Source organism: Cynocephalus volans, chromosome 8 (assembly GCF_027409185.1).
Source record: "Cynocephalus volans isolate mCynVol1 chromosome 8, mCynVol1.pri, whole genome shotgun sequence".
Taxonomy (NCBI): Eukaryota; Metazoa; Chordata; class Mammalia; order Dermoptera; family Cynocephalidae; genus Cynocephalus; species Cynocephalus volans.
In genome coordinates, this window is record NC_084467.1 from 629,688 (window position 1) to 643,996 (window position 14,309).

General features: G+C 46.3%; 1 protein-coding gene across 1 annotated transcript in view; it reads right to left on the reverse strand.

The window, feature by feature from the left end:
* The window catches only part of SSU72 (SSU72 homolog, RNA polymerase II CTD phosphatase), a 29,983-nt gene that overhangs the window by 12,976 nt on the left and 2,698 nt on the right, over positions 1–14,309 (reverse strand). The window contains exon 2 of the mRNA XM_063104481.1: positions 6,458–6,601. Within this exon, the coding sequence (XP_062960551.1) occupies positions 6,458–6,601 (144 nt within the window). The remainder of the gene's footprint in view (positions 1–6,457; positions 6,602–14,309) is intronic.

Genomic DNA, 14,309 nt, shown 5'->3' on the forward strand with positions numbered 1-14,309 from the left:
CTGGATGCTCTGGGCAATTGAGGCCAGAGATCTGTATCTGTCGGTGGTAAGCACACACGCACGCAGTGCATCACAGGGACGGAGAGGCCCAGGCACACTTGGGAGGGAGAGGGAAAAGACGGGCGGCATCTCAGCATCACTGCGCAAATGGCTTTAAGCTCTGGCTCCCCTGAAATTGCTTAGTGGACCACCTGGGATCCTCTAAGCACACTTCATGAGCTGATGCAGCAAAAGCTTGTGAGCCGTGGCTTCCAAGTCTACGTATCAAGAATAAACGTATTTTGATAAGCAGCATTTTTTGGCAAAGCACACAGGCAGCACAAACAGACCTTGGAAACCCCTGAAAGCAGTCTCAAAGTCAGCACTAAGCCATGGGGCACCAACTCTTGTCACCTCAACGAGGGGAGTGAGAAGCACTGGCCTCAGCCCTCTTCTGCAGCAAAGTGAACTGCCAGCACACTCCTGCACTTCACGAACAGCATTTCCTTGCCACAGACCAGGTGAAAGGTCACGGGCAGCAGACCCTGGACGCAGTGGGCAAGGTCGGCGCAGCTGTTATAACCAGATCCTTAGGTGACCAGGCAACTGCCACAGCAGATCAGCCCTGTCCACCCTCAGATGTCTGTGCAGAGGAGATGAGCAGGCAAACGCCTCACACATGACGGCCACTGTTCTGGCCTTATTTGAAACAGATTAAGGCCATAATTTGTATTTTAGGCATGAGGGCTTTTCTAAAATCCTAAAGCTAAGTACACACAAAATCAGATGAGAATTTCTCTGGGAATCGGTGTCTGGCTTAAGAACACATTTGTTTGTTAAACGGACAAACACCATTTCCAAAAACTATTTAAAAAATAGCTGCTGACCAGAGGGAAACAAGAGGAGGACAGGGCCCAAGTGTCACAAGCTCCGTGTACTAGTCTGGCCTACACAGCCATCAGCCAGGGACGTGCCCAGACATGCCGGATGGCAGAGCGCAGTGAAAGGGGGGACCAGAGCCCAAAGTACTTTGCCAGGAACAAAGGGTTTAAGACCATAACTGCAGGGAGCATTCCCAGGAGGCAGGAGCCTGGAGACTACCAGCTCCCTGCATCCCACTGAGCAAGAAACAATCTGGTGAGGAGACTAGAAGGATGAGTTTCGGAAAAAGCCCCCTGGCCCTAGTCAACAAAGCAAAAGTGATGGTGCAGAGGGCCTGAGAGAGGACGGACCCCACCCCCTCTAGCTGCTGTGTCCCCAGGAAGGGGCCAAGAGGCTGTGCGGATTTACAATTAGAAATCATTTTTATTTTTTCCTCCAAACGAGAAAACATACACAGTGAAGCAGTCCTGAAAGATGGTGAGTTGAGAAGATGAACATCAGTCACTGAACAGTCAAAACACATCTCAACCCTGACAGTACAGGCCCACCAGAGAAATCAGACAAGCAGGCCGCACGAGGGCTCATGCAAGCCAAGAACAGGAAAGTGCGAGCTATCCCGGCATTTCAAGCGAATGTTTAGGGAATAACTGGATCACGTAATAAAAACCACATCAGTGACATTTAGAGCTTCAAATTTACCTGCTTTTAAGACAAGTGGTTTTGTAATTCATAAATTGAAGGTTGTAAATGGACATCAAACTTAAATTTATAAAAGATGACCCTTTTGTAGTATCTTGCGAAAACAGTGCACAGCCTCCAGGGTGGTACAAACCAGAAACCAGGCTGCCTGGGAGGGGGAGGAAAAAGGCCAAGCTGGTCTAGGCCATCCCTGCCTCTCCTTCCAGAACAACCCCCTCTGCCCCTTATCAAGAAACCTTCCCCCCCCCCCCGCCCTCGTCCCTCCGGGACAGGGGCTGTTGCTCTGACTCCTTTGCTGGGCCAAGCGAGTTTTTAATAGGTCAGACTGGCCATCCCTCAAACTTGGAAACAAAAATAACTTATCTTTTCACCAAAGGTACTCAAGTAAGCTTAGGACTGCTTAACCACACATTCCTTTCAATCAAAATGAAAAAAACTGTGGAAGAAGCTCGACTATGGTAACTGGCTCTAGCAAAAAATGAAAAAAAAAAAAAAAAAAAAAAAAGTCCAAAAGTCCACCATATTTGACTAAATCCCACTTGGTGAGATAAGTTCAAAGCCGCTCTGTATTCAAAGTGACTAATGCAAAGGAAAGAAAAAAATGTCAAGGGAAGAAATTTTACACCTAAAAATGGATATGGGCCGGCTGGTCAGCTCAGCTGGTTAGTGTAGTGTTGTAATACCAAGGTCAAGGGTTTGGATCCCTGTAATGGCCAGCCGCCAAAAAAACAGAACAATCCAATCCAGCAACGGACAGTTCGATGCACATTACAATGTGGGTGAACCTTGAAAACAGCACGTCAAGGGAAAGAGATCAGTCACGAAAGGCACAATAAATACTCCATGATTCCATTTATATCAAATGTCCAGAACAGGCAAATCCAAGATGGAAAGTAGCTCAGTGGTTGACAGGGGCTGGGTGGGGGCTGGGGGTGGAGAGTAACTAAAGGGCTTTCTTGGTCATAAAATCAATTATGGTGATGACAGCACCATTCAACTCTGTGAACACCCTAAAAACCATGCGAATTGTACACTTTAAATGGGTGAACTGTATGGTGTATGAATTCCGTCTCAATAAAACTATTCGTTATAAAGTAGATGGTTACCCATATGAAAGAGAGAATATGAACAGAAGGTATTTCTCACTTGTCTGTGGAGGTCAGGAGAATTTATCTTCACTATCCCTGGTCTGTGTATATACTAATAGACAATCCCCCGAAAGGAAATGGTGACACAGAACTACTGGACCAACTCAGCCTAGCTTCATCAAGCCTCAGGGGAACACAACTAGCTTAGTGTTTGTTAAACAAGGTTTCCAACCCAATGTTGCAAACCCAGCCCCCCAATGTCCTCAAGAACTCCCACGGGCAGGTTCCACAGGAACCCAGGCAGCACCCTGCCTCTGCTGCAGGCAGCGAGTCCCAATCCTTCAGGCTCACGTCTGCTTGTGGAAATAAAACCAAAATCAAAACTACCTACTTATAGCCAGATATTTAAGAAATTAAGCATTGCAAAACTAACAGGGCTACTGGCCAAAATTTATTGAGGCTTAAAAATACAAGGTCCCATGCTCTGCATTTTCATGTTTTTTACTTAATTAACAGGAATTCCATGAGGTGGGCACACACAAAGAAGCCAAGGTGCTGGCCAAACAGTGAGCAGATGGCAGAGCAACCAGGATCTGCGCCGTGCACTTTATCCAGAGCCCAGTCCCCTTGGCCACCAGACCACTCGACCTCAACTCCGGTTCTGCCTAATCAAGTCATACTTTCCTACCAAGTTCTATCTTCTTTGGAAATTTAAACACTTTACCACGTCATGTTTTATCTTTGGGTTACATCTTAAAACACACTTGTAGTTTTCTACTGCGTGTTATAACCACTGCCCTGCAAAATCAAGGGCTATGCTGTGCTACAGCCTCGGGTTTTTAGCTCTCATCTGAATGTATCACACAGGCCCCTTGCTCCATACTAATCAATCGAGGAATGTCATGAGGGTACCTCCCAAGCTGAGCATCTGGCCACCCCATTCCCAGAGGCTGTCCTGCAGCTCCACCCTGACCCAGGAATGAAGGGGTGCTGGCCCACACGCTGGTCCTATCCCATCTCCTTCCTCTGCTGCCCCCCCCCCACGCATACAAGATGGGTGCCCCACCCCAGCGTCATGCCAATGTCCACAGAACGCTCCCTGAAGACGTCCCTCCTCTCCTACCAAGGGCAGAACTTGGGAAGAGCTTGGCGATACACCCAGCCTGTCGCTTTGCCCCTTCCTGCCCCCACCAGAAGACAGAGAACCCACCCAAGTGAGGTAAATAAGCAGACAAAGGTTCCTCTTCCCAGAGCCTCGTGAGGGGTCAAAAGGAGTGGCTTCCTACACAGGGCCCTCCAGAGGCCAATACTATCAGTGAGTCACTGAGCCACCAAAATGGCCACTAACAGCGCCCAGAGGCTGTGCCACAAGGCACTAAGAGGGTGCACGCACACAAATGCACACACAGTCTGCTTCTGGAATGAGTGCCAGTCCATACAGGTCACAGGGAGACCAATGGCCCATACAGAGCCACTCTGTAAAAAGACGGTTTTGAATCCTGAGATGCAGTCTCAGCTCCTGCTTTCAGCACTGCCTGAGATGTGCTCACCATTTCCCTACGCCACATCCCTCTGGATTTGGTTGCTGAAGCTAGACTTGGTCTTTGTAAAATGTGGAAAGTGCTGCCCATGTCCAGACACAGGGAGGCCACAGTGGGCTCTGATATCAAAGAGCTCAGCCTACAGCAATTAGGGGACTGTGAATGTATGTACATTTCTATCTGTTTTTATTTCTCTCACTGAGAACAAGAGTTTAATTTTCAAAAATAGATGGGGTCTCAGGATAAGCTTAACGGCACACCAGAGTTTAACGTAAGTAATGAAAACCTGGAGTGGAGACCACAGTTTTCTCCAGGACTAAGAGAAGCCCCCAGCCCCCAAAAGAGATTCTCAGAAAGGGTCTTTGTGGTTAGGCTTCTCTGTAAGGCTAAGGGACACAGATGACGGAAATGATGGGGCAGGGAGCTCTCACCACCGAGGAGAATTTCAGGGAGAAGAGCCTTTCCCTGACACTGCTCCTTCCTTCTCAGCCCGAGGTTGTAAGCTGAGCGGGACCAAGCTGTGCACGACATGGAGGAGACATGGAGGAGACGAGGACACAGCACAGCTGACAGCTCATCAGAAACCTTGAGGGAGATGCTTCCAAACGCAGGTTCCATGGTTTCTGAGAAGGGAGGAGCAGGAGAGCATGTCCTTTAAGATCCCTGAGGGCATCTTAACTTGTAGCCAGAGCTGGGTCTGTGGCCTGGAGGGCTCCCAGGAGAGCAGGGAGGGCAGGAGATGTGATGACCACCCAAGGTCTAGTTGTACGTTTTGCTAGAATGACCCCTGGGCCCCTCCCAGCTACCTAATTAACCTACATATGCACAAAAAAAATTTTATTAAAAATTGCAGGACGTAAGGGCCGGCCTGTGGCTCACTCGGTAGAGTGCGGTGCTGATAACACCAAGGCCACAGGTTCGGATCCTATATAGGGATGGCCGGTTTGCTCACTGGCTGAGCGTGGTGCTGACAACACCAAGCCAAGGGTTGAGATCCCCTTACCGGTCTTTTTTTTTTTTTTTTTCTTTTCGTGACCGGCGCTCAGCCAGGGAGTGCACCGGTCATTCTTATATAGGATCCGAACCCGCGGCGGGAGCGTTGCCGCGCTGCTGGCGCAGCACGCTACCGAGTGCGCCACGGGCTCAGCCCACCGGTCATCTTTAAAAAAAAAAAAAAAAAAAAATTGCAGGACATATTGGCCAGACTCAAAAGGGGGAAAAACTGCGAGTGCCAACGTGAAGACAAAGACAAAAAGTTTTTCACCTGGTGTTTATATTCCTTTCACTTGGAATATGGGCTCCTTTCCGAGAACTACAAATCATTCACTCTAACAAAAGGAGGTCCAGGAATTTTAAACTAGCCTGGGGGATCATGAAACAACGTTGTTGAAAGCCTGGGCACTGGTTATCATGGCCATTATACAACTTGGTGTCACATTCATAAAAATCTGTTTTAAAAAGTGCTTCTTCCTTTCACGTGGGTCTTAAGTAGCAGATCCAGTCTGTTTGCCTCTTCCTAAATGGAGTAAAGTTCTCCCAAATTATTTGCATCTAACATGTTCTGTTTGGTAGGAAACTTACCCTCTTCTTTATCTGACCCTCCAAAAGCAATCACCAGAGATGTGTAAGCAGCCTGACGACGTGTGTCAGGGAATGTGCTCATGCACACCTGCCTGCAAAGGGAATAACCAGGCAGTCCTGCAGCATGGAAAGCAATGGAATTTTGTGGTTTCTGCTTTTCTCATCTAAGCCTCTCTGGCTGATATTCCGTCAGAAAGTTTTGCTCAGGGCCGGCCCGTGGCTCACTTGGGAGAGTGCGGTGCTGATAACACCAAGGCCCCGGGTTCGGATCCCATATACGGATGGCCGGTTCGCTCACTGGCTGAGTGTGGTGCTGACAACACCAAGTCAAGGGTTAAGATCCCCTTACCGGTCATCTTTAAAAAAAAAAAAAAAAGAAAGAAAGTTTTGCTCAACTACGTCATATAGATTTCACATTTCTGTCTGTATGGCTTAACATGCTCTCTGACACAAACAGATCTAACCCTTGGACCACCCATACAGCACCAAGAGTAGAAACTGAGTTCCCTTAGTAAAAAGGAGTGAGTGTTTGCACTGCATGCACCGTGACTCAGCATACCACACCTCCTGCGCCCACTCCCCACAACACCTTCCTGCAAGTGGAGGTCAGAGTGATGCATACGTCACAAATCACACCTGCCAGAGATGACCACACTGGGGTTTTTAAAGGGCAACCCACTGGGATACAGTTCTTTGTCTTTCCTAAGAAGATCATTGTACATCTGATCATATGTGGTTTTGAAATCATAAACATTTGGCTTGTCAGGTGCTGGTCCTGGAAGCTTCACATGAGTTCCTGTTCCAAAGGACCGGACACTGAATCCTCGTTTGCTGAAAGACACAAAAAGAGAAAAAAAAATCACAGTTGGATTAAATAAGACACAAAATTCCAAAAATAAGGGACAGGAAATGGGAAATGAACAAATTGAACAATTTTATTTGTTAATATCAGAGAACACGTTCTTAAAACTTTAACCTATTTTACTAAAAAAAATTTTAATTCTGCGGCAAGTTACACAAAAGCTAGGTGAAACCAATTAAAATGGAATCTACTGTGACAAGGCTATGGCTAAACACTATAGCTCCATTTAAAGCTGTCTCTCTAAGCTCAAAAGGAATGACTGACGTGGAATTAGAGAAGATTTCTTTGAACATTTTACATGTCTGACCAACGTCCTGGCCTTCTTTGTAGGATTCAGATTCACAGGATTCCCAAGGAACTTGTAAAGGATTGACCACATGCTCCAGCAACCCCTTCCCAGGCTCACCAAGCTCCACCACTGTCCCTCCAGTTTCCCAAAGCCCGGCAGTGTCAGCCTGCACAAGGACTGCCATGAGTGGAGAACAGACAGTTCCAACCGCTGTGGCTACTCTCTTGTGACATAGCAAGTCAAAGACAAGGAACTGACCAAGTATGTTTCCTAATAAACTGGGAAAAAGTGCTGAAAGACTGACAACTTAAGCTGTGAAGTGCAGCCCCTACGAACTACAGTTTACACCACAAGACAGGCTGTCTCAACACAAGACATCAAAGCTGTGAGACCAGCAGACTCTTATGTCGTTACCGACAGCTGCACTTTGAAGTCTGTAGCAACAGGTAACCTGTTGCCAAAAAAGTCAGTTTGGTATAGAATTTGTGTTCTTTTAAGTTCACCAATAAAAGTAAAAGTTTTAAGTCTTTTTATTTTATTTTTTTTTATGGCTGGCCAGTATGGGGTTCCAAACCTGTGTGACCTTGGTATTATAAGACTGTGCTCTAACCAAATGAGCTAACCAGCCAGCCCTCAAATTTTTAAGTCCTAAGTGTCTAAATAAGGGTTCGGATCCCTGTACTGTCCAGCCACAGGCGGGGGGGGGTGGGTCTAAATAAATCGGACTTCTCACCCTAGCTTAGTATTTATAAATCACAAAATGTCTGCATCTGAAGGGACCTCCCTGACACAGGGCTCAGGGAGCATGTATGTTTCCATCAACACCTAAACTCTTCTCACAGGCCAGGATCAGCACTGAAATAGCTGGTGACCACTACTAAGTGCTACTGTGTAAAACCTTCCTGTATTTGTTTTTATTGCAACTTAGGGGATATTTGGCAATGTCTGGAAACATTTTTGGCCACCACAAATGGAAGATGCTAATGGCATCTAAAGGCTAGGGATGCTGCTAAACATCCTCGGTATGCACAAGACAGCCACCACGACAAAGAGCCATTCAGCCAAAAGTGTCAACAGTGCCAGGGCTGACAAACCCTGACACACGTAAGAGCTCCTATGTAAGTAAAATGATCACTAACCCACAAAAGAAAGGGCAACAGTATAAATGTGAAATTCAGAAAAGAAAAGGCCCTCAGCATATAAAAAGACACCCAGTCTCATAAGGGAAATGCAAAGCATGCAGATACTACTTTTCCTCTATCATACTGAGAAAGCTGAAAACATGTGTTTATGAGTTAGCTCTTCCTCACTGCAATGCTGCAAATGTGGGGAAGATGTGGTCTGTTTTGCTCACAGCTGTATCCCAAGCACCAGAACACCATATGGCATGCAGTAGGAGCCTAATAAATGCCATTGAATGATGAATGAGGAACAGTATTATGACAAGGAAAAATCAGACGCTGCTGGCAGTGTAACTGGTGACCTCTGCAGGGGATGATGCGGCAACATCTAGCAAGTGGAGACCAACTGTATACACTCGTACACAGACACCCCTTCTAGAAGCCTGTGCTGTGGAGTAACACACATGCACCTGCAAGACAGCCACAGATGACATTCCCTGCAGCATTCTCTTGTTTGAAACCACAAGAGACCACAATCTGAATATCCACCCACAGAGCAGGGCACTGCACAACTCCACACAGTGAAGTCTCCAAGAATTATGAGAGGAAGAAGCAGAGGGGTCCATCTACGCAGAGGAGAGCCAGTGTCTGAGGAACATCCCGCTATACGACTGTACATATTACCTCCGAAAAATCACGTACCCACACATTTAAAAAATAACTTTAAAAAAAGCAACTCTCGAGGGCAGGCCTGTTAGCTCAGCTGGTTACAGCCCAGTGTTGATAACAACAAGGTCAAGGGTTTGGATCCCCACACCACTCAGCTACCAACAAAATAAAACAAAACAAAACAAGAAGTCAAAAAAAAAAAAAGCTGTTCTCATCTAGTTTTTTTTTTTAAGGCAGCTAGCTGGCTGGTAAGGGGATCTTGACCTTTGCTCTTTATAATACTGTGCTCTATCCAATCATCTAGTTGAAGTAAAACACCTCACCTGAGTCCTCCGAGGCTGATAAAAGCTGTCAGTCCTCATATCCCTAGATGTGCCCAACAACATACCCAGGTTCCCCAGAACACTACACACGATAAGGAATGGGGCATAACAGCAGAGATTAATGACTAAAAAAGCAAAGCCTACATATACCTACACTGTAAAAATAACCCTGAAGACACTAAAAGTAAAATTTGTGATGTTCAGTCATAACTACAGATCTCCATGAAAAGTGAGGCTAGAAAGCAACATAGTCAACTGTCGGCTGTGACCAGGAGGGTGACAGAGGCGCAGACACACAACAGGCAGCCCACTTTAGCACACATGCCCTCCTGAGGTGGCAAGTAAACCCCTTTCCCCCTAAACGTGAAACTATTTCTTCACCAATTGAGACAATGTACAATAAAAGAAATATTTTCCTTCAAAGCATAAGCCTGCCACCAATGTTATCATGACAGCCAAAGGAACGACCCCTCATGCAGCACTGACAGGCATCTATCACCTGCCTGACACCTGCAAGGTGCAGAGAGGTAAGCCAAGTAGATCCCATTACTGAAGAAACTGAGGAAGCTGAGGCAAAGCCTTCTGAGACTCCAGTTCACTGATTGTGAGAGGTACGCCACAGCTCTATCAATCACTCGAAAGAAAGGAGGGAGGTACTAACTTTAAGTGAACGCTGCATCCCGACTTCAGAGCTGGCTGACTGTGGAAACACGGAAACCCTGGTCTGCAGGCATGCCCCTCCCCTGCTGGGGTTAAAACCTCTTCCAACCCTCCAGCCTCCTCTGAGTCGCGCATGTGGTGAAGGACAAGAGCAGGCTCTTGATTCATGGAAACAAGGCACCCGGAAGTGCCCGCTGCTTTCCCTCTGTGACAAGCCCCTGGAGGCTGGTAGCCGGACCCCGCTGATCACTCCACCTGGTCTGGGATGGTTTACCCTTTGAGTGTCCAGGGGTCAGTAGAGCAACTGCAGCTCTGTCATTCGCCCTGGTCACATCCTTCTACGTCCCAGCCCTTTGCCCCTTCGTACATCCCTTCACACATCCAAACCATGATGAACCAGTATTTGCTATGTGCAGGCTCCACTGTGGGTGCTGGGGGTCAGGATTAAACAAGACAGGGACCTACTTCTCTAAGCCAGCAGGGCGGGGGTGGGAGATAAAAAAGTACAAATACGTATTTCGAATAAGATGTACACAATGAAAACACATAAACCCATTAAAAAAAAAAATCACCCCAAGGAAATGACTTTCAAGCTGAAGCTCAGCAAGAAGCCAGATCTGCCCAAGCAGAAGGGAAGGAGGTCTCTGACAAGCGCATGGGCTAGACCTCCTAGGACCGAGTGAGCTGAATGTCTGAATTAACCAGGAGTCACTTTCTGACATCAGCCACGTGAACACAGGTGCTCAACAATAGCTGCAACTACACATGTGGATCTGTCTGCAAAGCCAGCACCTTTGTTTTCACAGGTTTTTAGGTCAAAGACCTCTGTCTTTAGGTGGTAGCTCTGATGTTTTACAGAGAAGTAAACAAATGAGTAAACTGGGTATGCGAGATGGATAACTTCTGAGGTCAAAGAAAGAAATGACTGAGACTACTTTTCTTATGTAATCCATCAGCCACTCGGAAGCCCATTCTTTTTTTTATTTTTTTTTAAAGATGACCGGTAAGGGGATCTTAACCCTTGGCTTGGTGTTGTCAGCACCACACTCAGCCAGTGAGCGAACCGGGCATCCCTATGTAGGGATCCGAACCCGCGGCCTTGGTGTAATCAGCACCACACTCTCCCGAGTGAGCCACAGGCCGACTTGCGGGAGCCCATTCTAAGAGAGATCACCAAAAGTGCTTTGAGTAACAACAGGAAAAGAAAAAGCCTTCCCAAAATGGATGTACGGAAGATTCGTTTAGACATAGTACATCACTTTTTTAAAAAAATCATATTTATATAACTAGTCTCATTCCTTTTTGGTCACTCGTTTGAGGCAATTTAGCCATAATTAAAGAATGTATTAAAATGAGGTAGGAGAAACAGGGGCACCACAAGCATGCATTATGTCCCCATTATGCAGAGGCCCTAAACAGGACCCCAAAGAGCATTTCAGGGTTTGGAGGCAGGGTGTGCATGTTAAAAGCTCCTCAGAGGGGTCCCATGAGACTCCAGGCTGCAGGGTCCCCCGATAACAGAGTCTTACCCTCAACACCAGTGGGACAGCCAAACCCAGGACTGGCCAGCCAAATAGCCCCCAAGCCTGAACCGACTATCAAGGCAGACCTCGTTACTAATCTCTTGTCACAGTGGTGCTTGAGATCTTACACTAGGTGTCCAGATGAAACAGTCTCCATTTTAATCTACCTCCCTCAAAGGAGATCATCCCAAACACAACCCGGCCCCATCCTCAGCCTGGCTGACCTTTAACAAGGCTTCTAAGAGGAGGACTGCTCAGCCCCCAGAAGGCCAGGAGGGGAATCTGGCTGCAGGAAGCCTCCCCATTAGGAACTGTCTGCAGGCTGCCTGCCCTCCTCTCCCCAACTTCCTGAATCGTTACCTTTAAGCAAGCGTACTTAAAAATAAAAAAAATGCAGTGTTCCCCCCCCCAACAAAATGCTAACAAGTGGCAAAAAAGCTAATTAGTAACAGAAGTGCTGTTTCTTCTAAGCTGATGCAAGTGACATAACAGCCCATCTTGTGCTGTGACAGCTTGTTTCTTACATAAAAGCAGTGGATGCTATAAAAACACTCCTCACAACCAAGAGGCTTTGTCTGAAGGGCCAACTATTTTGTAATCTAATCTTCCAGACAAGTATTTATTTATCAAAAGTCTATCGTAAAAAAGCTATCATAGAAAATGTTGAATTTTGGGAAACAGAATGGTTTCATTATCATCCCAGCAACTGAAGAGAAAGTAATGATGTAAAAATTAACACCAAAAAGGATCATAAGGAAACATCCAAATTAACAACATGGGTTATGGTATTTTTTCTATTTTCTAATGTTCTGTACTGTGGTCAATAATTGAATGTTGTTGTTTATTTTTTGTACCCAGCAGGTACTGGGATCCAAACCCTTGACCTTGGTGTTGTAACACTGCACTCCAACCAAGTGAGCAACTGGCCAGCCTAAAAAAGATTTTGACCAAGACTGAAATCCCAGACCCACTGCCAACCTTGTGAAAGCATGCCCCAGCTCTATGTAGGGAGCACCTTTACTAGAGGTAAAATCAGACCCACTGCTCATCAGCCTGACTTCTCACTACATGATGACCTCATGTTTACAGAACCCAAATCAACTGCTTCACAGGCTATCATCACCTAAATGCAAGCATGAGAAGGTACAAGATTCTTCTGAAATGTTAACATCCCAACAAAATGTATGTCGTTACTACCAATATTCGAACCCTAAACATTTTTCCATGTTTCCTCTGATTTCTTTTCTTTTCAGCTTTCTGTGATGTCAAGAATGAAACCAAGAGGCTTCTAACCTTCAGATCATGTTGTACCAATCACAAAATAAATGCTCACCCCCCACCTGGTGATAAACGTTCCATTATGATTTAACTCCCACTCAGCAGCTCTGTTTCAACATCACCTCCTCCAGGCCTGCCCCCACACTGCCTCGCTCTGCTCTTTTCCTTGACACTGGCTTCTCCCAGGGCCGCGGTGGCCTCCCCAATGTCTCCTCCCAAGGTGTCACCACCTCGTACACAGTACTAACACAGAATAGGCCCTCAGTATCTGGTGCTTCGAATGGCCTAGCAACACTGACCAGCTTGAACACTAATCTGTTGTGAGCAGCAATGTGCTATTGCTAACCATGTGTGAACCTGCTGAACTATCTTCCTGCTCTGGGCTCCACCTGTTTTCTCATCCACAAAAGAAGCCTAGAGAAAGTGATCATGAACACAGGCAACAACTTTTTGACTGCTGAAGCTGTTACTATGCTTGGTTTACCCAGTTTTGTCTCAATGTTCACATTTAAACAGAAATCTACCTTCCTCCAAAACAAATGCACCATCTCTTAAAGCCAACAAACGCAGATGTGCTCCCCTGCCAGGCAGGTCCTTAGCATCCACAGCCAATCTTAAGAACAATATTTGAAATCCCTTCCCTTCCCAAATGGTTTCCAGTTTACTTTCTTTGTGCATATCTGGAATCAATATATTAAATATGCAGCCAAAGGGACTGCAGGGCATAGCAAACTGCCCCTGCAAAGGACAGTTCATTTCTGGTAATGTGGTTTAAGACCAGGGAGGGGCTCATGCCTCCACAAGGCACTGGGTTCAAACCCAGCTACACAGTCTGGTGCTCCCAGGCTTGGTCTATTCTGGGAGGGGAGGTGCAAGCACCTTGACCCAACAGTGTGGCCTGGGACACATGGGCTCTAACTATGACACTGTTGTTTGAGAACCCCCCACAAATTGAGGAACTGCAGGACCTCCGAGGACTCTACTGTATTTCTTCTACACCCTGGTCCCTTCTTCAGCTCCTGTTTTTTCCACCCTGAGTCTCAGGTGTGTTACTCACCCATCACGACCAGAGTCCCTTGGGTCTCCATCCTTGCTGCAACTCACAAGCCCTGGCCTCTCACCTTGGGTGTTCTCTCCTAACCCATATTAAGTGTGAAGATGAAGTCAGATGGCTCTGGGAAAACACCTGGCACAGAGAAGCCCACTGGATCCACTCTTTAACTTTGTTTTCTACCAGATACTTGTGCAGCCTCTAAGCTTATCTTTCCAAGATCAAGATGCCCAGGTAAGCTATGACTGAAAAACTGACAGAATTCAGTTCAGTAATTTAGAAAAGTCTTTTTTATTTTTTATTTTTATTTATTTATTTTTTTTGGTCTTTTTCGTGACCGGTACTCAGCCAGTGAGTGCACCGGCCATTCCTATATATAGGATCCGAACCCGCGGCAGGAGCGTCGCTGCGCTCCCAGCACTGCACTCTCCCGAGTGCGCCACGGGCTCGGCCCAGAAAAGTCTTTTTTAAAAACTTGTTTTGAGTCGCTGTAATTAAAAATACAGCTTCCCAAAATCAACATATGCCTTAACATCTAGGAGACAGTTTGAAATTTAAAAAAAAAAAAAAAAAAAAAAAAAAAATTAATTAGTTCTGAGGGGAAACCTTAATCCATAGAGTACAAAGAACAGGACGTTCTATGGAAATAATGAGGTTATTTGGCATTCCCCCCAAACATAAAGGACTCCCAGAACTGGTATTAGGAACATTTAGTCTCAAACATCAACCATGAACACTCCAGAGAACATTACGATTAGCCCTA